The 24,347-nt window shown below is 43.9% G+C and overlaps 1 protein-coding gene across 1 annotated transcript; it reads left to right on the plus strand.

The window, feature by feature from the left end:
• Positions 1-779: 779 nt before the first annotated feature.
• On the plus strand, positions 780-21,595 carry LOC136563189 (uncharacterized). Its single transcript, XM_066560428.1, is given in 18 exon segments — positions 780-1,029; positions 2,377-2,721; positions 3,288-3,338; positions 5,281-5,360; positions 5,620-5,676; positions 6,105-6,219; positions 6,500-6,539; positions 6,921-7,011; positions 10,486-10,536; positions 10,609-10,652; positions 10,654-10,775; positions 14,195-14,539; positions 15,772-16,155; positions 16,798-16,878; positions 18,995-19,062; positions 19,637-19,709; positions 20,160-20,190; positions 20,953-21,595. Coding segments are annotated over 18 exon segments (2,100 nt in total). The 5' UTR covers positions 780-980; the 3' UTR covers positions 21,026-21,595.
• The last annotated feature ends 2,752 nt before the right edge of the window (positions 21,596-24,347 follow it).

Consider the following 24,347-nt stretch of genomic DNA (forward strand, 5'->3'; position numbering starts at 1 on the left):
CTCTGTTCTATAAGGTAGTCATGCAAGGCAAGGTTCCAATTTTAGCATCTTCCACTTACTCATAAATAACTCCTTAGTACTTAAATTCACCTGTATAGAACACAGTGAAGTAGTTTAGCTGCTTCAGAAAAGAACATTTCTTGGCCCTTGATCACAGGTGCAGTTCCAGCCCAAACAATATAAAAAGACAAAGATATCCTTGAGGAGAGGGTGGTGATCCAGGCACAGGGAGTGGCCAGAGGACAGCATTTCTCAAAAGCTGTATTTCAGCATTTTTTCACAGCCTTGAGTTACAGTTTCCACACCACTTTTTCAAGTCTCCTCTCTATTCTGGATGTTTCTGCAGATGCACATGGCATTTTTAAATATGAAAAAAGACTGGCACTCTATTAGACTCAGCTGTGTAAGTTTTCCAAAACCACCAAATTATTGCTGCCAGAGAAAATTTGCCAGAAGATGCTCTGAGTTGCTTCTAAGTATTAGAACCAGAAACTTATGATGAAAAGCTTGAATAGTTCATCCTACAACTCTGTTACTTGGCCAAGCCCTTTCTACTTCCCACAGTCTGCTATGTATTATGTAATCTTTCATCCAAACCCTGTCTGCTGTGGCAAAAGCAGGTGTGGGAAGCAGTCTGGGGCAGTGGATTGCTGACGCTCGTGTCAGCTCAGTGCTGCTGTCAAGTTTCACTTACAGTCATCAAACAGATCTGGCAAAAACGAGAAGCAGATTTGTGTGGTGCTGTGGTGTCACCTCTCAGTCAAAGCCCCACCAGCAGGAGCTCAGTGCACTTGTACCCTGCCCCAGCAGCTGTGCTGCAGCACAACAGCCCAACCAAAACAGCCCAGAGTGGACAGAGAGGCACCACAGCTCTGTCTGGAGATGATGTGCTAAGAAGGAAACACAGAAGTTCACAAAGAAGATAGTTTTTCTTGAATGAGAAGGGTGAACAGGAGCCTTGTTTGTCACCTTCAGCCAGAATGTTGTCTCACATCTGCCTGACCTGGGTTCTCCTGGTGCTGCTCACAGGTAACCAAGGGGGCAGAAAGAGCTGGGTGGAGGTGGCACACATCAGGGATTCTGAGGGTGGCAAAGAGAATTTTGTCTTGCAGCAGGAAGAGTTGCCACATCACAGAGGCTGCAGTTCTCTGTGTTAAAATAGAACTTCATGGTGGCTCAATAGAATTCTAATGACCTTTTCTCCTTTGTGAAACAGAAACATGACGAGGGTATGGTGGTTTTAAAGATGCTGCTTCTTGCTAATGGGCTTTTTTAGACGATGATTTGAGCAGAGAACTTCAAATTGTTTTAGAGAAGATGTAAAACAAAGACATTTCACTTCGGCAGGCTTTGTGAAGATGAATGCTTAGGTAGACAAGGAAAAGATCAACTGTGGCTTCTGGTGTTTCTTAGCTATATGAAATATTGGGACAAATTGATAATTTTTCCTTTTTTTTTTTTTTTAATCCTGAGGGAGAAGTCCTAGATTGTTAAGGGCAACAGCAATGAAAACAACAGGTTGCAAAGTGGTAATAATACAGACATAAAAAACTTTGTGGTAAGATAAATTCAGTAGAAAGAAAAGGGATATTACAGATATTTCTTGTAGTTTTTTTATAAAGCCTTTTATGATGAGTTACATTTTGAGCTTCCTTTTCATGTTAAAGCAGATAAGCTGGTTTCAGAGACTTATTTCTAGTGTAATTTTTTGCTGTCATGAATGGTCTACTGGGTGTTAGGGCTCTTGACCTGAGCAGCGTGACACAGCCTCCAGGAAATGTGACAAATTTATGGGGAAGCAAACAAGTTAAAAATTACATAAGACTTAGAAGAGGGAATAAGGTAGTGGAATAAAGAGAGTATATATAATATTCCTCAGAAAAGCCCTGAAACATTTCTTCTAATAAGAATTGGCAAAACCTGCCTTGAGGCAAGAGAAAAGGAAAGTTATTCAGCAGCGATCATTCAGATGAAACCTGCAGTTCAGTTCATTGAAAGGAGGGAAGAGTTTCCCACAGTGGTTTTGAGAAAAGTCAATGTCTTACTGTTCCCTTATGTGTGTGGCTTGGGTTAAATGCACACAAAGGAAAAAGAGCCAAGAGACTGCACCTGGCTCAAGAGAAGCCACAGAGTTTCTTCATGTCATTGCATATGTGCAGAGGCTGCAGAAAATATTATTTCTCTGAACATGTCCCTGGCCTGATCGTTATCCCTCACTGCACCAGTCCTACCAGGACACAAATATATCTATTTGTGCAAAATCCGATCCAGCAAAGCCTGGTGTTCTTTGAGACATGGGAGGTTTCAGACATGCAAGATGCACAAGAAGCTTCCACTTGCCCTGTGCTCTATAACTGTTTGTCTTTTTGTCCACAGGCTCCACAGTATCAGAAAAAATTGTGATAGGAGAGGTGGGGCAGGACATCACTGTGCCCTGCCACTACAGTGTCCGGAACAGAAACAGCATCACATCCATGTGCTGGGGTCGGGGCAGCTGCCCCAGTTCAAAGTGTTCCCAGCCCATTATCTGGACAGATGGCTGGAGGGTGACAGAGCAGCACAGCAGCAGGTACCAGCTGAAAGGGGACCTGCAGAGGGGGGATGTGTCCCTGACAATTGTGGATGCCAGGGAAGCAGATTCTGGGACCTACTGCTGCCGTGTGGAGATCCCAGGGTGGTTCAATGATCAACGGACTAATCACAAGGTTGTGGTGAGGAAAGGTGAGTGCAGAGCAGTGCTCTTGTGAGTACCATTGTGTGGATCTGCTCCTGGGTCTGGACTTCAAAGCTTGTGGTGGAAATGATTTCTGCAGTCATCCATAAGACTGATCTTGAGGACCTTGCACATCTGCTGTTAGTGCTACCTCAATTAAGCTGCCTTTGGCAATGTTGTTATCCCACTGCAGTCACTGCAGGTAAAAAAGGATGTGATGCTTTCATGGAGCATTCTTAGAGACACCGAAGAATTTAAAAGGAAGGGCAGCATAAAGTATTCATCCAAAGCTTTATTGCTGCACCTTTGTCATTGAAAGCTGTGTTTGATTTTCCTTGCTTCATTCTGGATTAAAGCCCAGGGATGCAAAATTGGTATAGAGAAGCTTTTTATGCATTCTTCCTTTGATTTTTAGTTTTTCCCTTGCTTGTGATACTATTTAGAATAAGTGGCTGACAAATGTACTTGTACTTTGCTAGCAAATTTTTATTATAAAAACACTGTCTCTTTCTCAATACACAAATGCCCAATAAGGTTAATTATGTGTTGATTTTGTTTTATATTTTAACATCAGCAAGGATCTCTACTGCAAGTCCTCACACTTACACCTCTGAACAGACCTCAGGTAATTTTTATCCGAGTGTTAATAGCATATACAAGCCACATTGCAAATGGGGAATCTTAGGAAGGAAAAAAAAATATGATAGATGATAGAAATGTTTGGCTTAAATTTATTAAACATTACCAAAGATCAGAACTTGGATTTAAATTCTGCTTGATATTATACAGAAGGAATATGTATATTTGGGAGAAAGCTGCTTCCAGGTGTGATGCTTAAGTAGATGTTTTAGTGGTGCTGCAAAGTTTGCTTTTATTTGACTGTTGTTTTGGTTTGTTGGGTTTTTTTGTGGTAAAAAATCTCACCTCATTTTCTAGAAATGCATCTCATGAATAGTAAAACACAACTTTTAGGAGTTGGATGTACTCACTATTTAATCAGAACTGTTTTATTGGACTAGCTCAAAAGAACATCAAATTAAGGCTCCTGCCTCCTGTAACAGTCAGCAGCAGATGATTAAGGAGGATGTTAGAAAAATGACATTAATTTTGTGACACATTGCCAAATTATTGTTCCACCCTGGTGTAAGGTGTGTCCCTGAGGCTGCCCACAGCCTCTGTGCACATTTAATAATGTGAGGTCCCTCATTGCAGGGGAAGAGACAGTGCTTGGCTATTCCTCATTTGTTATCTCCATTCTCTTCACAAAAGGATAAACTTCTATCATGAACCCACTCAGCTGCATCTTTCCAGTCTGAAAAAGACAATTTCAATTCCCACTACACAAGAGAAACCTCATGGTGTAGCAATGGCTTATTCTCTGGATTCTGAAAAGAAACAAGAATCAGGGATGCCATTTTATTTCTCCCTCTATCTTGGATGTTTTCAGCTAAGCAACTCCAAATTGGTGTAACAACAGTTGCATTTCCTTTTTGGAAGAAGAAGTGAAAACTTTCTCAGACAGTTTCTATTCTAGTTGCAAATAACATTGATTCCAATCTTAGAACTCAGGGATTTTCTTATCCCTGTGACCTCTTCCTCAGCTGGTGGTGGAACAATGTTTGAAGTTTTCAGATTACAAGGTAGTGTGTGCATGTTCACACTGAGGAGATGGGAAAAGGCAGGTGGCCACGTGCCTCTGATTTAGAAATACTCTAGAATCTCCAGTGGAAGCTGATGATCCTGTCCTCTTCAAAATAAAGCTTCTGGGTTGAGGGTAACAATTTAAAGCATAGAAACAACTAGCTGGGGCTGGCACAGAGGGAACAGGAGATTTTGTGTTCAGGAGGTTTTTATGTCATCTGACAACACATGGAGAAACTGAGACTGATGATGGATAAGACAGAAATTTGTAGCTCTTAATTTTAAATGTGGCAAACAGCTCTGCTCTGGGAAATTACCTCAAAATGTGCTGCAGGTCCTTATATATCACAAATATATAAGATTTTGTTCAGTCTGTTTACTTATAGCTGCCTGGAGCTTTAAAAGTATCACCTGCTTGCTGTGACTCTGCATCATGTGCTGCTTCAAGGCCCTGAGATAATCTTCATCAGTTTTCAGCTGATAACCTAAGTTTGCTTTATGCATCATTTTTTGCTTCAAGGCCAGTTTGGATGGGGCATTGAGAAACCTGGTCTAGTGGAAGGTGCCCCTGCCCATAGCAGGGCATGATTTGGGCTTTAAATCCCTTTTATCCCAATCTGTTTTATGATCCTATGGCCGCTGTTTCTTGGCTCCAGAACTGACTGGTAACTCCTTCCCAGTGTTGAGATGGCAGGGAGAGCCAAGTATTCCTAAGAAGGAGTTCAAAGCTCTGAAAAAGACAGCAGAAACTTCAATACTCAGAGTTTTGTGCTGCCCTCTGAAGGCACCAACCTCTTATGATATGCAGAGCCCAGACTGCTGATACACACAGTAGTTCAGGGTCCCAAGTCAGCAGTACAAATTCTTCTCTGTCCAGGCAGAGCAGTTCTCTGTGCAAGTGATGTATTTGTGTTGCCTTTGCTCAGGTTCTGGCAGCACCAGGGAATCCTCCTTCACTGTCACAAACACCTGGCCATCAGTTTCTGCTTCAGAAGATCCTCAGACTGTAAGCATCAACCTTGCTGTAGCACACCTAGACAGAGTGGAGGAACTTGAGAGGTTACTGGGTCATCCCTACAGGTCACTTCTGCTGCTTTTGTGTGATTGCAACAGAATATTGTTTTGTAGTCTGCGTGTTTAGTGGTTATAAAGAGTGCTTATGTGCCCATTATTGGAGAGGGGGGTGAAAAAACCCTGCTTAGCATGCATAAAGTACTTCCTTCTAGAGGGGGAAGAGCTTTAGCAACATTTCTGTTTCTTTTCAGGCCTCGACTCCCTGCTCAGGCCCCTCAGACTGTCTGGATGTGGCTGCAAATCTGCAGGTATGGCAGGACAGCGGCAGGAGTGGAGCCTGGGCCACCTGAGAGCACAGGGCTGCCCTGCACTCCCCGTGCAGAGGGGTCAAACAGGCAGCTCTGTGTGTCCTGCTGAGTCCTGCAGCACAGCTGGGAGGGTGTGACATCATGAGACATCTTACTCATTAAAAAATAATCACCAAATATTATTAAACCTGAATAAATGGGATTTGTCATAACTTCAGGTCTTCTGAAAACCTAGAAGCCTGGGTTTAACAGCACGATTCACACAATTGTTGCAGAGATTCTGCTTGAAACTGGGCCTGTTTCTCAAATTAGGTTTTGGTCTCAGGTGTGCTTTTCTTTCAGAGGTGCAAAACACACAGAAGGTGTTGGGTGCTGCATGAGCTTCTTGCTGTCAGTTCCTCTAATGCTCCTTGGCTTGTGTTTGACAGAACGCGTCTGTATCCCTTCCCAGAGAGCAGCACCCAGAGCATGGGCTCTACATTGGGATTGGCTCATGTGCAGCACTTCTGCTCATCCTGATTTTGGCTCTGCTCCTCACTAAACGTGAGTACTTTTCATAGGCAGTGACTCAAGGATTGTTCAGGTTTCTTCAGCCACAGCTGGGGCTGATGCCACCTCTCCCACTTCAGGGCAGGGAGCTGGGGTCCCTGGAGGCCCCTGAGCTGTGGCTGCTCACAATGGGAATTTCCTATCCTGAAAACATTTTTGAAGTTCCTTTATTTAGTTTTTTGAGTTTCTCTTTGAACCAACTACTTTACTTGCTTCAAAAGGTTTAAACACAATTTTTTTTTCTTTCTTTCTTTTCATTCTGAATGGTCCTTAGAATATTTTTACAGTATCAAGAAGATGGGTGGTTCTGCAGGGTAAGTTTTCTGTTCCTGCTTTTGCTAGAAGGACAAATGAGGTTGCAGAAAATAAATGTTGGTGTGCTGACCACTCCACCACATGCTTTGGCTTTCTTTTTTAACCTCAAGTTAATAGAAAATATTATAAAAAGAAACTAATAACTCCTGCTATTTTTTGCTACTTAAAAAGAAAAAATAAGTGTCACTGTCAATTCACATTACAGAGCTTGCCAACCTCAGGTGTCAATTGTCTCATAAGTGGAAAGATGATTCATTATCAGTCATGATCACATGTTTAAGCATATTTTACATGTTCTAATGAGCTCGTTGAACTGTTCCTCTGTGGTTTTATTGTCTGTTTTTGGCTTTAACACCATGGTTTTTTACTCTTTTGTGCAGCCTTGTTGCATTTCAGAGGCCACGAGGTATGGGAAGCCATAGTGCCCTGGAAGAGGAGAATTCTGCAGAGGAAAATGTTTATATCATGGACTAAGGACTGGATGCATGGCTGCCTTTGTCATTGCTGGGACATTAAACAGTTTGCAAAATGTTGGCTGCTCCCTCTGCTCAGCAGCTGAGTGTGACAGCACTACTGAAGCATTCTTCACATCCTAGTAATAAAACAAATAAAAGCTACACTTTAAATTAAAATCTTTATCAGCCTGTTCCAGAGACAGAAACCAAAACTGTCATTGGTGGAACTTTCCATTTCCTAAAGAAAGTTATGATTATATTTATTATCTGCTTCAAATTCTCACTTCCTTGTTGGAAAAAAAAAAAAAAAGAGGAAGTGCCAGAAGGGCACAATTGTGTTCACTGTGGATTCTATCTGCCACCTTCCACAGAGTCTGTGCCATCAGAGGGCAGAAGCAATTTCAGAGCTGTGTGACAAAGAGGTCACATGGCCAATCTTGGTAGTATAAGTAATTTAATACACACTTAGTTGTATTTTCATTGCAATCAGGTATGGCCTGTTCTGGTAACAGCTCAGTAATGCAATATATTAATGTCTGTCCACCTGGAATTGAATCTGGGGGAGCTATGGCTGCTCATCCCCATGGGATATCCTTGAAGCCTACAGCATCAGTACCTCAATGGACAGAACAGTCACAGCTTGTGTGCTGTGAGAGAATTATGACTAAGTGTGAGGTTTGTTGGCAAAGGACATCACTGTTTTTCTGTGGCTTTCTCCTCAGGCACATCTTTACCCTGAGAAGCCCTTGGGATGGAAAGCCTCACTTCAAAGTTTCTAAAAAATCTGAACAACCTCCCCCCCTGCCTTTGTAAAGTTAATGAAGTTATTTTCTTAGCTTGCAGAGAAATCATGGACATTGCACAAAATATTAGCTGGAAGTTGGCCTTGCCTTCACACATCTCTAGGTATCAGGAAAAGTATGGACAAAACCAGCTCTGCCATTTTCTGTCTTCACATCATGTGTAGCTTTGTGTAAGAAGGTACAGAATCAGAAATGACCTGCTGGTGTCAGGCTGTATTTTTGCATTTAACTATTAATAACAATTACTGGCCCCAAATCTCTGCCCCTGCTGCAGACAGTGCTTTCCTTCTGCCTGGCTTAGCATGTTGCTGCTGCAGGCTCCAGCCCATGACAGGAGCTGGAAGAAGTCTGATCTGGTCTCTGAACTGGCTCTCAGGAAACATCTTCAGCAATTTCTGCTTTCTGCAGTTTTATGTAATCAGTCTCTACTGGGTCAGAGTTAAACATGTGGGATCTCCAAAATCATCTCGTTTCAACTTTCCATACTCTTAAGGAGTTTGTGGGCCAGCCTTAAGACTCCTAATCACAAAAGATGCTTGTTTGTAAGGATTTTTGAATTAATATTACAGACTAATTCAGACTAATTCTTGCATCAGCAAATTTTTCACCTAAAATAAAGTTCCAGAGTATCTGATAAACAAAATCTTGAATCAAGCAAAATATTTCTGCTCTGCAACTGCTTGGTAAACAGACTTTGCAAAGGTAGTGTGGAGCAAGAACTTTGCCTTGGGCATGCAGTGTAATACACATCCACAAAGGCAGAAGCTCCCTGGGCTTTTCCTACCTGCACTTGTGTCAGTGGATCTTGGAACAGGCATTTCAAAATGAGCCTTAGACACAAGGAGACACAGTCTCACAGGAGATTGTCTGGCAGCACAGTGAGCTGATGAGCTGAAAACTCTCTTTTTTGAGACACCTCTGCCTTTTCTGCCTGCAAGAAGCCACTAGATAGGAGTACAAAAGCAGAAAGTGCCCCATGTGTTTGTGGTTCTTCCCAGCACACTTGGATTTTGGGTGTCCTTTTTCCATGCACTCTGCTGTTGGCCCAGCCTTGCTATAGAAACAAAGCTGATAGGATGCTGTGTTCATCCTGTGCCTTTCCTGGTTGCCTGTGACATTCTGTCCATTCTGTCTGAACAAGCTTCATAGGAATTTGTAGCTGAATAATGACCCAAGTTTGTGCCCCAGGTGAGATTCAGCTGCTCCCTGCACTGGCATCAGCTGAGCATCAGCTCACAGCCACTGCTGGCTGGTCAGTAATGGGAGAAACGATGATCATTGCAGGGAAAAAGTCTCCAGGATATTGGATACCTCAGCTTTCATTAGTTCTGCTCACAGAGCAGCTGGGGCTGGGCCACTGTATGAACTGTACCTGGTAGAATATAGAAAATTAGCTATTTTACTCATTGCCTTTACTGCTAACATTTTATTTGCTTTTTTCAGTGCTAGCAAGCAGAAGGGTGATATTTTCATGGGCTTGACTATCCTGATAAGCCCAAAATCTCATTACTAAAAGCGTAATGCCTGGTTAACAGCCCATCATTTTATCATTTGAACTTGGAATTGCACTTGTTTGCACTGTGCTACATTTATTTGAACAGAATTTTGTCTATCTGCAATTCTTCATTCCTGACCTTACTGCCCTGAATTACTTTTGCTTTATTACATGGCTGTTCCAAAGAACTTCCAGAGAACTTATTTGTCAATTGGTCAGAAAGAAATAAAACAGTCAGAAGGAGTGAAATGTATTTCTTGAAGATGATGTTGCATTTCTTTGGGAAGGATGTGGTTTTGGCAACAAAACATTTACAACAACTTCCTCCAAAGCTGTCTTTGCAAACAGAAAATGAAGCTGGGGAAAGAGAAGGGTCTTCAGGCAGAAGGCAGAAAGAAGCATGAGAAATGAAGGATTAAGCAAAAGCAAGTGAAGACAAAGTCTGAGGGGAGACTATGCCAAATGTTTAGGGGTGTAAAAGCACAGAATTTCTCCTTGCCACCCAGGACCCTGGAACAGAACCGGGCCTTAAGAGTTCCAGGGAATGGCAAAGCAAATAGAATATTGAAATTTCTGGTGATAGTACCATGCTGAGTGTCTTGGAAGAGGAAAGGTGAAAAGGGCAGCCTGTTCCAGGGTTTACTGCCCTCCCACTAAATACTTCCCAATGTCCTGTGTAAAACCCCCTTGGGAGCTTGGAGTCATCCCCATGTGTCCTGTCAGTGGCTACCAGGGGGGAGAAATCAGCATTTCCCTGTCCATGTCCCCTCCTCAGGAAGCTGCAGAGAGCTCTGAGCTCCTCTCAGCCCCCTTTTCTCCAGGCCTGGAGTCCTCAGCTGCTCCTCACAGGACGTTCATTCCAGCCCCTGCCACCGGCTCAGTTGGCTTTGTCTGAGCACATTCACAGAATTCACAGAATTCACAGAATTCACAGAATCACAGAATCACTGGGTTGGAACAGACCTTCAAGATCATCGAGTCCAACCCAGCCCCAACACCTCAACCAAACCCTGGCACCCAGAGCCACATCCAGGCTTTGTTAAACACACCCAGGGATGGGGACTCCACCCCCTCCCCAGGCAGACCATTCCAGAACTTTCTCACTCTTTACATAAAAAACCTTTTCCTGCTATCCAGCCTATATTTCCCTTGATGCAGCTTGAGACTGTGTCCTCTGGTTCTGTCATTGCAGTACCTGAAAGTCCTTGACTGGTGTGGCCCAGAACTGCCCACAGTGCCCCAAGTGGGGCTGCAGAGCCCTGAGCAGAGCAGGAGATTCCCCCTTTGGCCAGTTCCTTTCCGGAAACACTCTCAGCATGTCAAATCTGGAAATGGAGAAATGAGACTTCAGTGGGACTCACTCAGACTCAGGAAGGGATAAGATCTGGTTTCCTATTCTTCTACTGACTGCCCTGGTGCCTCCATCAGCCAGAATGTCCCATTTTGTGCTGTTTTACTGGATGGTGATACAGATCTTTATAGGTGAGTCTTCACCTGCTTTTTGTGTGTTTGCTCAGGAAATTAACATTGTTTTCAAATGAAAACCAGCAACACTTGTTTTGTGAAAACAAAACAGTGAAAAAGATCATAACTGTATATAGAACTTCAAAAATTTTCTTGTTTACAGAGTTAATGCTGCTTGAAGTTTGTGGTTTTTCCCTTTTAAAAATGTGTGCATTATCCTCTGTGTTAGTTCCCTTGTTCTTTTCCCTTGCAGAGCTCCTGAAGGATGAGAATGGCTTTTTGTTACCTGCTCTTTAACTCAGCTCCATGCTGAGAATGTGTTGTCTGGAGCTTCAATAGCCAGTTAAATGCTTCTTTTCTGTTTATCAGTCATACCCTCTGCAATCTCATCAGCAAAAAAGCTTCAGTAAGGAAAAAAAATAAAAAGGGTTGATAGGGCAAAGATTCCAAATATCTTCTGCAAAGGAGGAAAATTATTCCAGGAATAGATCAAGGGGGAGAAAAGATCTTCTCAAACATCTGTTTGGGCAGGAGGATTAATGTTTCTGTCCATTCAATGACCAATCTGTGGGAGAGAAGACAACTACAAGAGCAACTATGGGAATTACTGCTTAGTGCCAGCTGCCCCTGAGGGTGGATTTGAGAGAGACTTAACACAAATATGAGCATACCTGTATGATCTGACCAATTATGAATACCCCTTTCTATTTGGGGTGGGATATTAAACATCTGGAGGCCATTTCTCTCTCACTGATGAAGGACCTAAGAGTGGCAAACCTCACAGACTTCAGTGGGAGCAGCCAGGCAGGGCCTTGGGTCAAACCTGGATGCCTGGAAGGTCGGGGCCATGGAGAGGGGCAGGATTCCCCCCACAAGAAGAGCAGGGTCTCAGGAAGCTCTTAATTTCAAAGACATGTTCATTGCCTCCTGTTTACTGTTTCCTTTGGAAAATGGGTCTGTAGAAGAGGCTGCACCTGAGAAGTAAGTTATTTAAACCTTATTAAATAAGGATTCATGCTGTTCAATCCAGACTGGTGCAGTATTGAAGCTCTGCTCAGCAGCCTGCAGTGCAGGCAGATGTTGGAAACATTAGCTTCACAGAACTGCAAAACCTTTAACTTTCTAACAGGAATACTAGAGGGAAACGGCACTGAAGACGCTCTGATGCCTCGTGTCTTTCCTCTTCTTCTTTCAAATGATTTACTTTGTTATTTATTAACTAAGTTCAGGGCTCTGCTTCTTTCAAAGAGAAGAACAAATTTTCATTTGTTAAAGGATTGCTTAATGAGGCTGCTTTTGTGCTGTGCAGAAATGGGCTGAAACAGCAGAAGCCCATTTCTCCTCAAGAAGCAGTGACTTGAATTCTAGCAACAGTTTTAGCTGGTTTTGCACACATCTTTGATGGACCTTCTTGAAAGTATGTGTTAACCTGCTCATGACTAACCCCTTCCTCTCACAGAAACACTTTCAAGGTCAACTGCATGTCTGGTTCTGTCTCCATAGAGAGAAGCTGTTTTCTCTGTTTTGCTGTTTCAAGGCAAATGAAGCTTCCCTTTCCAGGGGCCAAAGCCACCATCTCTCAAAGCCTTATCCTGTATTCAGGAATTCAGTTTCTGGCATCTCCTGCCTTCATTTCTCTGCAGAAGCTCCTGCCCTTCAGGCCATATTGCCTGTTGTTTTGTTTGCCTCTATTCTTTCAGCATTTGGAGCTGTGGACACCTGAATGGGTTGGCTTCTCTTGCCAGTGGGATGAGCAATAATGGATCTGAAATGTCATCCCAATAACAAGTCATGAGGCAGCCTGCCACAGACTAAAGCCTCACCTAGGGAATAGTCCATTAAATAGAAAACAAAAGGGACATGGACACAGTTGGAAGCATCTGTTTGCTACCTGAGAGTTGTGCCAAAAAGGAAAGGCATTCAAACAGCTGGCAAAATAGAAATGTTTGGCAAACCAGGGCTGACGCTGGTGATAATAGCAGCAGCAGCAGCAGCAGCAGCAAGTCCTCTTTGGGGTGAGCAAGCTCACCCATGAGACATCAGATCTGCAGGGCTGGAGGACAGGTCTGGTTGCTCCCCAAGTCCTTCAGTTCCTTCAGTTCCACAGTGTGTAAATGATAACATGGGGGCAAAAGAAAGGCAGGAGGACTGACACAGAGCAGGTGAATGTAAACCAGGAAAGATTTGTTCCTGTCTGAGAACTTTTTTGTGTAGTGCCTTTTGTGAAGAAGAAATCTGTTTTAGGGCAATCTGGGAACTTCATAGATGGTTAAGAGGGAATAATATATAGAGAGATTCAGACCAGATGCCAAGGTGGGCATTGGCTGTAAACACCAACCTAAGCTGGTCACTAAGAGTAAGAGGACAAGGAGAGTGTGTATGTGCTCTTTTTAAAATCAGGATAACACCAACAACTAAAGTTTCTCCATAGACAGGGTTCACAAGGTAAGTGGGATTGGTTGGCAGGGCTTGCTCAGTGCACTTTCTGAGAACAGGTTCCTACAGACAGATCCCACTGCTGTGCCAGTTTAATTAGGCCCTAATTTCACACATGAATAGATATTTTGGACCCTGCTTTTGAGACTGTCAGTGAAAGGCAACTGCAACAGCATTTCCTTTTTGGAGGAGGTGATGGTGGGCTGAGAAAACCAGATGTCTTTCACAACAGGGTTCTGAACAACTTTCAAACAGCCTCCTAGGACAGGAGATGGGATGGAAGCAGAGTTCTCAAATTCCATTTGCAGAAGTCCAGTTTGTGCTTGGGCTGCCAGTGCCAGACCCCAGCTTTGCTCACCACATATCTGATGTATTTTATGAGCCTCTCTCCAGCAGCTGGCCAGGACCAGAGCAAGGAACAGAGCAAAGCCTGAGAGCTCCTGGCTGCTGCCTGTAGTGCCTTGGGGCACGAGCTGCGGGAGAAGCCTTGGGGATCAGCAGCTGTGGCCTGCAGGCTGTTTGGTTGTTTGTCACAGACATATTTTATGAAAAATCCCTTTGCCTGGATTTTTTCTCCTGAGAAGCTGAGAGGCCTCAGACATGAAATGTAACCAATGGTTATCTGCTGCTGTGGAATGCAACAGGTGCATCTGGGATTGGTCTCATGTGGTTGTTTCTAATTAATAGCCAATCACAGTCCAGCTGTTTCGGACTCTGGTCAGTCACAAGATTTTGTTATCATTCCATTCCTTTCTATTACTTGCTAGCCTTCTGACGAAATCCTTTCTTCTATTCTTTTAGTATAGTTTTAATATACCATTTTCTTTTGATATAATATATATCATAAAACAATAAATCAGCCTTCTGAAACATGGAGTCAAGATTCTCATCTCTTCCCCTCGTGCTGGGAAAACCACCACAGCTGTTCACTCCCTGTGTTGTGCAGGCAGAGTCACCATCAGAGACTGACAGCACTCCCCTGTCCTTGTTCTCCCTGGCAGCACCCACGGTGTCTGACAGCAGTGTCAGAGGGACAGAGGGACAGCCTGTGACCCTGCCCTGCTCCTACCGCGTGACGCGGCGCAAGGACATCTCCGACATGTGCTGGGGCAGAGGCCCCTGCCCCAACTCCAAGTGCACCAACAAAATCCTGCACACCAGTGGCGCCAAGGTGACGTTCAGGGAGTCTGAGAGGTACAGCCTGAGCGGGTTTGTTGCCTTTGGAGACGTGTCCCTGACCATCGCGGCGGCCAGGGTGGAGGACACGGGCGTGTACTGCTGCCGCGTGGAGATCCCCGGCCTCTTCAACGACATCAAACGCAACATTCAGCTGCAGGTGGCCAGAGGTGGGTCTGGGGACCTTGGGGACACGGCCAGCAGGGACAATCCTCTCCCTGGGCACTGAAAACTGGGGTCTAGCTGCGCTTTATTTGGTTTGTTTTGGCCAAATTGGTGTTTTTCCCGAATTACGTATTTTTCAAGGGAGATCACAGAATCGCAGAATTCACACAGAATCACAGAATTCACACAGAACCACAGGGTTGGAAGAGACCTTCAAGATCATGAAGTCCTACCCACTCCCTGACACCTCAACTGAACCATGGCACCGAGTGCCACATCCAGGCTTTTATTGAGCCACAGTCAATGTGCAGTTTAAATTAAAACAACTCCCTAAATTTTACCCTTTTTTTTTGGCTTTCAAATGAATGTTTCATTTCTTGATGTGTAGCTTGGCTTGACTTTTTAAAAGATGATGGAATTAAAAAGGGATTTATCATTTAAAGAGTACTTGGAATGAAATTTAGTTTTTCATTTGAAGTTCACCCCAACACTGAAGACTTTAGTTTCATTCATGTTGTAAGGAAACACATTAGGATGATCCACCCTTAAGGGTGCTTCCTTCCCCATAAGGGTGGGTCCTCAACATCCACATATTTGGAAATTTTATCTCAGAGTCTTAAAGAGATTCTTCCTCTTCCTATTATTTTTTTGAGCTGCAGGATAAAGCAAAGTCTTGCACAGAAAAAAATGAGATGATACCCACCCTCCACAAAGCAGAAAAATATTTTTTTCTGGCTTTTACAGAGTGCAATTGGTGTTCACAGCATATTTGTTTGTCTTTTTTAAACAATACAACAGGAGAAAGGGTGAAAAATGCTGCAATTGATTGTCTGCCCCTGAGGCTGAGGGCAACAGACCATGAAAAGAAGAACCAGTTGCAAAAATTAGCAAGAAGATTGTAGCTGAAAAATGGAGCTGTTTTATTTATTGTATTTTTATGAGGACATTGAAAAGCAAAATAACAAAGTTTTCAAGCTTAGGGGTTCTGGCCCTTCCATTTCTACAAGATGGTCAAGAAGAGGCTGTTTGAGACTGGTAAAAGAAAAGCAAATCTATAAATCTGTGAATTTCTTGGACTGGTCGTGCTTTCAGCTAATTAAAACAGTAACTCTCCCCCCTTCATTTTTAGTATTCTAGCAGCCAGATAATTTTTATTCATTTCTGCATTGGCTTCCCTCAGGGTTGGTTGTGAATGCTCTCACCTGGCTTTTTCCTTGGCTGTGTTTTTCCCATGCAGCCCCTCCAGTGACCACAACCACAACAACCACCACCACCACCACCACCACCACCACCACGACAGAAGCTCCTGTTTTCTCCAAACATTTTACAGAAACAACTTCTGCTCCTCAAGCAACCTCTGATCTCCAGCCAACACCAGAGACCACAGTCCTGCTGACAACCAGCCCCCTTCCACCAGCAACCACAGCCCCCGAGCCTCCAGCAGTAACTACAGGGGGGGAGACCTCTGCTCCCCCAACAATTGCTGGGACACAAAATGATATTTTTCCTGTGACTGTGGTGGAAACGAGTGCTCCCCCAGATTTTCCAAGCACTTCCCAAGCAGCTGATGTGACAACTGGAGATGACATGTTCTGCTCCACACTCCCTGGAAGCACAGAGGGTAACAGCACCAGTCCTTCCCTTTTTCTGTGTAGCAGAGATGGTCTGTGTTAGCCTGGCTGGCATCATAGAGACTCTCCAAATACATATATTCATTCCTGGGAAGTTCTCTCTGAGATGCCTATGGGTGTGTTTCAGGGAGTTTAGGCAAACACAGGTCAGATGTTGTAGATGATGCAGAATTGGGGTGAACAGCCAAGGCAGCAGAGGGTCAGGCTTCCTGCAGAGGAGCTTTAACATGGAGAAATAATGTGGCAGAAACCTCATGAAGTACAACAGGAATAAATGTGAAGCCCAGCACCTGAAGCGGGGTAAGAGAGATTCACTGAACTGTGCACTAATTTTTTTTCTCGATTTGGGAAAGACAATTGAAATTGCCTGGTGAAAAGTTTTGTTGAGAGTATGTTCTGCTTGAGAAATAGTGACAAAGTTTAAAATTGAGTATTTACATTCTCATCTCATATCAAGGCTGCTGCTGTTATTAGTGATCAGAGTGATCTGTTATCAAACCATTTGTGGGTTGCTACTTCATCCACATTACTGACTTCATTTCCACAGGTTGATGTCTGCACAAATTTGAATGCCATGTGGAGACCCTTCTAATTAGTGATCTTTATAAGCATTACTTTTTACTTTGTTTCAGGGACTACTGAATTTCCAGGTATGCTTCCAGCTGCAGAGGAAACCACCACCTCTGTCCTGATGGAAGAGTTGCCTGTCAGGGGTGAGTAAGATAACACTACAAGGTCAGAAGTTGCTTGCTCAGAGAAATTAAAAAGTTGGCATCAACAAAACTGTTGACTATTAAGAGTGCACCAAACAGGTGCTGATGTGATTCATTGCAGCTGGCAGTCTCTGGGGTCCACGCAGAAATTGCTTGAAATCACGACGTAACAACAGCTGAGAAAAACATGTTTTTATACCTCCAGAGGAAGTTGGTTTTGAATAACTTATGACTGTCAGATATCTCTGGTCTGAGAGAAGGCAAAAACCAAACTTTTCAACATGGCTGAATTCTCAGATATCTGATCTGTCATCACTATGAGTTCATTGAGATTTTAAATCTTTCCCAAGTGTTGTGCCCCCAACAGAGAATTTAATGCTAAAATTCAAGGATGACATGTTGTATTTGGACTCTTAGTTCCAGTAAGAGCCACGACTCTCTCAATTTTTAAACCCACAGTATTTTCATTTTTGCAGGTCTTCTTTTGATAGACCTAAAGACTAACAGCAGAAAGAGTATTCCTTAATGCCCCTGGAAAGGGTTCACAAAGAGACTAAGCTGGTCCCTTGAACATTTGTGAGGGTTTCTCACTCCAGTCTCACTTGTCAGCTGTATTTTGTCATTGTAAATATCAAGTTTTAAAAAGGGTCTTAGCTCCAGGATTCTTGGGGCAGCTTGAGTTGTGACAGTGAGCTGGAAAGAGCCACCACCACAGCAGTAGCAGCAGATGTACCTTTTGGTGTGAGTCACTCCCACCTGTGCAAAACCTTGTGTTGAGCTGTCACAAGGTGTGAAAATGCTGCAGCACAATTTGCTGGTGTCTGGTGAGAGCCATAAGCCAAGTCCAGCTCCTGACTCTGTCTCATCCACACTGTGAAATAATGCACTAAATTCACCCAGCTCAGGCTTGCTGTAAGGTAAGGGAAGGCTGATTTGTTGCTGAACATTGTACTGATGTTAGAACAGCAGGAGAGAAAGCCAGGGTTAAGAGGCCTCCATCTCCAAGAGCAATTTTTGGCAGATAGGTTGGGTTGCCTGGGGTGGATGGCTCCTGCTGAGCAGGCTCTGATTTGTTGTCTCTTCTCTCTTCACTTGCTTTCCCCCAGCTACAACCCTGCCAGCACCAGCCATACTTCAGACCCCAAAAATATCCTTGCTCTTTCAAGTATCCAAGAGAGCAGCAATAGTTGGTTCCATCAGCCAGGCTGCACATGGTGCCATAAAATTTAACTTTGGTTTGCTATGGGGGCCTGCATTGTCACTGTTCCATCTGCATTTCATGTGGATTTTGGGTGGTTCTGAGGTACAGAGCTCTGAGACAGTGGAGTGTCATTAAACAGGCATATGACAAAATGCAATGCTCACACATCCCCAGGATTTTTAGTATTTCTTAAGGTTTTATTACCTGGATTTTATTTAGCTGGAGTTCTTATTATTCATAATCACTTTTCTACTCCTGTGCAAATTTCTACTCACACTGGCATGAGCTACCCATGCCCTGTCCATGTCTTTGACAAAATAAAAGCACTTGGGATGTGGAGACACATCAACACAGCTCCCAGAGGGGGCTGGTCAGAACTGAGATATTTGGGGCAGATTTGGTTATGAATGAGATAACATACTCTGAGAAGTTAAAAAAAAATAAAAGAAAAATAGCAATGGGATTATATCTTGGAGAGACACTATTTACAAGAACATGTAGTGACAGGAGAAGGGGGAATGGCTTCAATCTGACTGAGGGTAGGTTTAGATTGGATATTAGGAAAAATTCTTCCCTGTGAGGGTGGGGAGGCCCTGGCACAGGGTGCCCAGAGCAGCTGTGGCTGCCCCATCCCTGGAAGTGCCCAAGGCCAGGCTGGATGGGGCTTGGAGCAACCTGAGATAGTGAAGGTGTCCCTGGGTTTTCCTCTTTCTTGATGGAGGCTGGGGTTTCCCACGGCTTCCTCAGCCACCATTTGTGGTGGAAACTGATCCTTCTCTTTTGGTTGCAAGGTGCTTTTGCCCTTCTCATTCCCTGAGAGTTCATTACTCCTCAAATGAAGCAGTGACAGCCACTGCAGCCCTCACTCCTTCAGGTGGCTGTGCCAATAATAATTTCAATCTCTTTCATTTTCAGAGCTTTCAGCAAATTCAGATGGCAATGCTGGGAAACATGAAGATAGAGGAGATAAAGCAAAACTTTCTGTAAGTTTCAAGAATGTTTGAGTAGAAATCAGGAGAGCAGGACATGCAAGTGATTTTCAGTGTATTCCTACTACAGAGAGAGCTTTTGCAAACAGTAGCTTGAACTTTTATTTAGAAGCTCAGGAACCACCTGTTCCTCTTTTCAGTGGCTGGAGCCAAAGCCTGAGCATTCCATCTGATTTGGACACCTCAGAAAAAACCGATCCCCTGGCATCCCTGTGAGAAAGGGGAGGTAAAAGGCAAGTCAGGAGGCTGTTACACCTCCCCCTGTCTCTAGGAGAAGGATGGGGGTGACTGAGCTCCTACTTCTACTTTGGGCACCTCATTGAGAAGTTCATGCTAAATGGGCTGAATCTGGTTTCAGTGTTTCAGAATAAGGTTTATTAAATGCTGAAAGGATAATTAATGTTGTTTGTCATGATGTCTCCTCTCAGCACTTGGTACAGGCAAGCTCAGAACAGCATTGCAAGCTGCAGCCCAGTGCTCTGAGCACCAGTGCAGCCCCTCCTGTGCAAATAGCTCTGAAGGAAGTGTGTTCCCAAAGCCTTTTCAGCCTCTCTCTTCTCCCTTCCAGGTTCCCAGCTCTGCCATTGTCATTGCCTGTGTCATAGCGGGGTCCATCCTTTTGGGCTTGTTGGTTTGGAAACGTGAGTATCCTGCAGCTGAATGGTTCTGTTGCTGGCCTGATGCACGTGTCCTCCTGAGTCCCTGGCTGTTCTGGGAACCCTGCCATGGTCCTGGAGCCAGGGCTGTGTTCATTTTGTGGGAGTTTCTGTCCTTTCTCCAGGGCTGTGGCAGCATCAGGGGACCAGGGAGGGTGAGTTGGGGGGGATGCACAGGATGCCTGTGCAAAGCACCTGTTCCCTCACTTCTTGCAGGGCTGGCTCATCCTGTTGGCTCTCTCTTTATACTTAAGTGGCTCCATAATTTCCTGGAAATGCTCCTAAAAGACACTGGTGTAACTGAAATCAGGATTTCCTGCTTAGCCCACAGAAATTTTGCAGCTTGCTGTCATTGCTTCTGAGCTCATTTGACAGATACATTGGAATTATAGATTTCACTTTGCCATTGTAACATTAATATTATTTTGCTTCCAGGTAAACAGATAAAGAAGATTATAGTAAAAAGGTAATCCATTTTGTAATTTCCTATTAAAAGTTCCAGTGTAATTTTTCTTAGAGACAGGAAGGTATATTGGCCACTGATTGTAATGGGTGCAGTATTGGCTTGTGGTGCTGATTACCAAAGTTGTATTAGGAGGAAACTTCAGGTAACTTCACTCCAGAAATTCAATAGTGGTTCCTGGATGCTGCTTCTGTGTAGGAATGAACAGAAACCCAGAACAATGGAGAAATTAAGCAACTGTTACTGCAGTGTAGTGACTACAGCTTAAGGAAGTGCTTCATCTGCCTTTGTTTTTGACTGAGCACCAGGACATGATACCTCGTGCAAATGTAATTGATAAGTTCATATCTTCTGGCTTATCTTGAAAAAAAAAAATAAATTCTGGGGCAAACCACAGGGGAGTCCAGTGAAGCATCACCCCTTTTCCAAAGACCCATAGTTTTTCAGTGGTAGCTGGTCCTTCACTGCTTGCTCTACCTGGAAGACAGGGACTGGGAAGAGATTATTTTCTGAATCCCATGGTGGTCACCCTACAGCTGCCCTTACAGGGTTCAAACAACCCTTCCCTATCCATGAGAAGAATGCAAGCCAGGCAAACACCTCCCTGCTGTAAAAAGTAGGAGTTACCTCATTGCAGTCATTGGGCTCAGTGGCTTCAGGTTTCCATTTCCATGGCAATTTGCTGATGTTACAAGTAAAAAAGAATGCTCTGGAGCAGCAATGTCCTTTTGCCCCATCCATCGTGATCTGTGCTTCTCACTGCAGTGTTGGACAACCAGAAGAGACTGACAAAGTTTTCAGTGGTGCTGAAGGAGAAAACAACATTTTTTCCCTGTGAAGAGCTCCTACATCACCTGCAGATGCCATGGGAAATAAAAAGGGCCTGTTCCATGCTGCACTGAGAGATACTTGTGAGCCCTCAAAATATCAGCGGGTAAAAAACAAAGGCCAAAGCTTCAACCATGAAAATTTAAAATCTTTGTGCAAATTTTCCCATATCACCCTTAAAACTCACTGCATAAAGAAGCTTATTTGAGAAGGGGCTTTATGCATTATTCATGGATGCTTCTGGCATCTGCCTTCTTACTAGCACCATGTTGCACAATTGAATTTGTTTTTCTCCATTTTTACTAATGCTCTTCCTTGAATACAACTTGTACTCCAAGGAACAGAAGAGATCACATGGAAGGCTGCCTATCTTCAAATTGCCATAAAGAAAGAAAAGGAATCATAAAATACAAATTTTAATGCATTTATGTAATCAACAGAAAAATTAAGCAACAAGAATGCTGTGAGTTTAAATCAAAAATGCAAATTACTTAAGGGGTATTACTACTGCCTGTGATTCAGCATGTTTGAATAACCCTTGGAGAATATGTTAATAAACTTTGTAATTTTTTGCTGGCAATTGGACTTTTTATGCCATTTCCTAAGGCATTTCAACAGGAGTTAGGTATTTCCCAGGTGTGGAAATGACTGGTGTGCTGTCTCAGCTCCCAAAGAAATACTGCAGCATTAGCAGAGGTGGGAGAATGCCCAGAAAACCATCCTAGAGGGGAATTTCTCTACCTTGCCCCCACAAACACAGGCACTACTCATTTCTAAATCTGTTAAGGAAGAGGGATTGTCCGTGGAGGCTGGGGGATCATTGATGGAATCACTACAGAGCTGTTGTGTAACTCCCTGGGCTCCTCACCCATCCTGCTGCAGTGATTTTGGGAGAAGATCCCAATCCATGGAGGGTTTGCTCTCTCCACTGCCTGGAGCTCACCAGTGCCAGCCTCAGCACCTCTGGGCAATGAGAATAAGAGCCCACAGTGGGACCAGCAGTGGATCAGAAGCCAGCAGGGTCTGGCAGCTCTGGATTTCCCCTCTGGCTGTGCTGAGACTCTTGAACTCTCCAGCAGCAGCAACTCTCCTCTCTCTCTGTGCATTGGGCAGACAGGGCAGGTTCCTCTTTGGGGTCCCTCTCGGTGTCTCCTGGGTTCAGAGCCCTGCTCTGGAGGTGCTGTGGGAGGCACAGGAGAGTCCCCAGACAGGGGACGTGGCCTGTGGGCTCCCAGGCTGGGTTTGCTCAGCTGAGCCTGTGTCTGTCCCACACCAGTGACTGCGGCTGTCACCGCCCCAGCACCGAGCACAGGGACCTGGCATCTCTCACCTCTAGGCATGAATCCCACACGACCCTGGGAGGAATGAAAGGAAGCAAGCAAAAGAGAAAATCCCAAACAGTTTTTGATGTAGTCCTTTGAAAAACACAAACTTTTCTTTTTGCCTTTTTTCCCCCACCCAATTAAACCTGCTAATTAAGTCAACAATATCTCCATTGCAGCTTCCAATTGGCAGAGTTGGGCCAATCCTTTTGCTCTTACTAATTAGCTCCTCACTAATGACTTCATTACAGCAGAGCTGGCTCTCACTTGGGAAGGTTCTAGCACATTTGCTGTGGTGCTGGCTGGACTTAAAAGCCCTGGTTTTGGGGAGTTGAACAAGGGGAGAAGAGATGGGAGCCAACAAAGTGAGTTTGATCTGATCAGCCATGTGGAAATACAGCCCTGAGAAGCTGCAGGGAAGCAGTAAGTGTAACTTATACCACTGAGCATTCTTTATCTTTTTATTCAGCCAAATTATTGAGGTAGAGCTTTGGGTTTAGAATGGCAATTGGAGGCAAGGATTTGGGGAGGGTTGTATTTAAATGAAAATTCATTGAAGTTATTTGTGAGGACTGGGGCTGTCAGTATGTTCAGGGAAAGGTTAAAGTGAGCCTTTTAAATGTAGCTGGAGGAAACGCTGCTTTCCAAAAGCAACAGAAGCCCCAGAATGCAGTCTCTGGGTCTAGTGGAGAAAAGCTGGATGAAAGCAGCAAGTTTTTAGAAAGAAAAGGCTATGGGAGAGGATGTCGTTGGCATCTGGAAATGTTGGCCTTTATTTTTAAGACTTTTACCTTGAAGGCAAAAAAAAAATACACTTGAGTTAAGATAAAGCACTGTAGCCAAAAACCCCTCTGGTAACAGATTAAAGCAATACAGAGAGGGCAGAGGAGCAAAGCCATTTGCTTTAAAACCACTCTGCATTTCCCCAAAGCTCCAGTCCCTCCATCCTGGCCTCCCACCACCTCTCAAACTGCCAAGCACCACGAGCTGAAATTACCCACGTCTGAGGCCTCTCCCCAACACTTGGAGCTGCTGGAGTTATCTCAGCATTTATGGACTTGCACAGGGAGCCTGGGGCAGAGTATAGCAGGTTTTAATTTGTTTAGAGTCCATGTCAAGCCTAAATGTTGTTATATCTGGAGAGTCTGGCTTGGCTCTGTGGAGCAAGGCGGTTAATTAATGGAGGATTTAGCTTTTGGTCCAAGTAATAATTTTTACTGGTCCCCAGTACTTTGTGGACAATTGTCAGTATCAAAATGACTGATTAAAGAGGGTAAAGGAGGTCTGACGTGAGGAGATAATGACTGAACTGCCAGATTAGTAGGGAGGAGGTACAGAAAAGCAATTAAAAAGGGAGATTTGAATATTTTGGGATATGGGGTTGACTAATGAAGAAACAGGAGGAAATAAAAAAAAGAAAGGCAAGTGCTGAGTTAGGAATACAAACCCTTTAAAGAGAAACCAGAGGAATGAATTAAATATCATTTTGAGATTAATAAGAGACCTCTCTTAATAGACTTTATGGGAGCTGACTGTTCTCATGGTCCCTTTCCATCTCAGCAGCACATTTCATTATGTTTCCAGGTTTGTTTCTCAGCCTTAATGTGCTTTTCTAGGCATTTTTTAAGGTTAATATAAATAAATCTCTTGGTTTCAAAGGTGAAATGTAATTGGGGCTTAAGAAAGAGCAAGCAGAAGGGAAGAATGTGGCTGAGTACATAGGAAATTAGAAATAAGAATAAATAGCATCATGGGACTTGGGGAAAGAACAGAGATAACCACACAGTGTGAGATGAATGCATGAAAAAGTGGAAAATTTTAGCCTGGTAGAAAGAGGAAATAGGACGTGCTGCCACAGACATGACAGCAGATGGCAAAATTGAGCTGCAAAGACTGAGCAGAGGAACATCTGGAGAGATGAGGAGAGGCTGTAAAGGTGATGCAGATTTGCTGACACCAAGCAGAATCAATGCAGCCTCCTCCAGTGACCATGGAGCTCCCAGCCAGGAG

Source organism: Molothrus aeneus, chromosome 15 (genome assembly GCF_037042795.1).
Source record: "Molothrus aeneus isolate 106 chromosome 15, BPBGC_Maene_1.0, whole genome shotgun sequence".
In the NCBI taxonomy this organism is placed as follows: Eukaryota; Metazoa; Chordata; class Aves; order Passeriformes; family Icteridae; genus Molothrus; species Molothrus aeneus.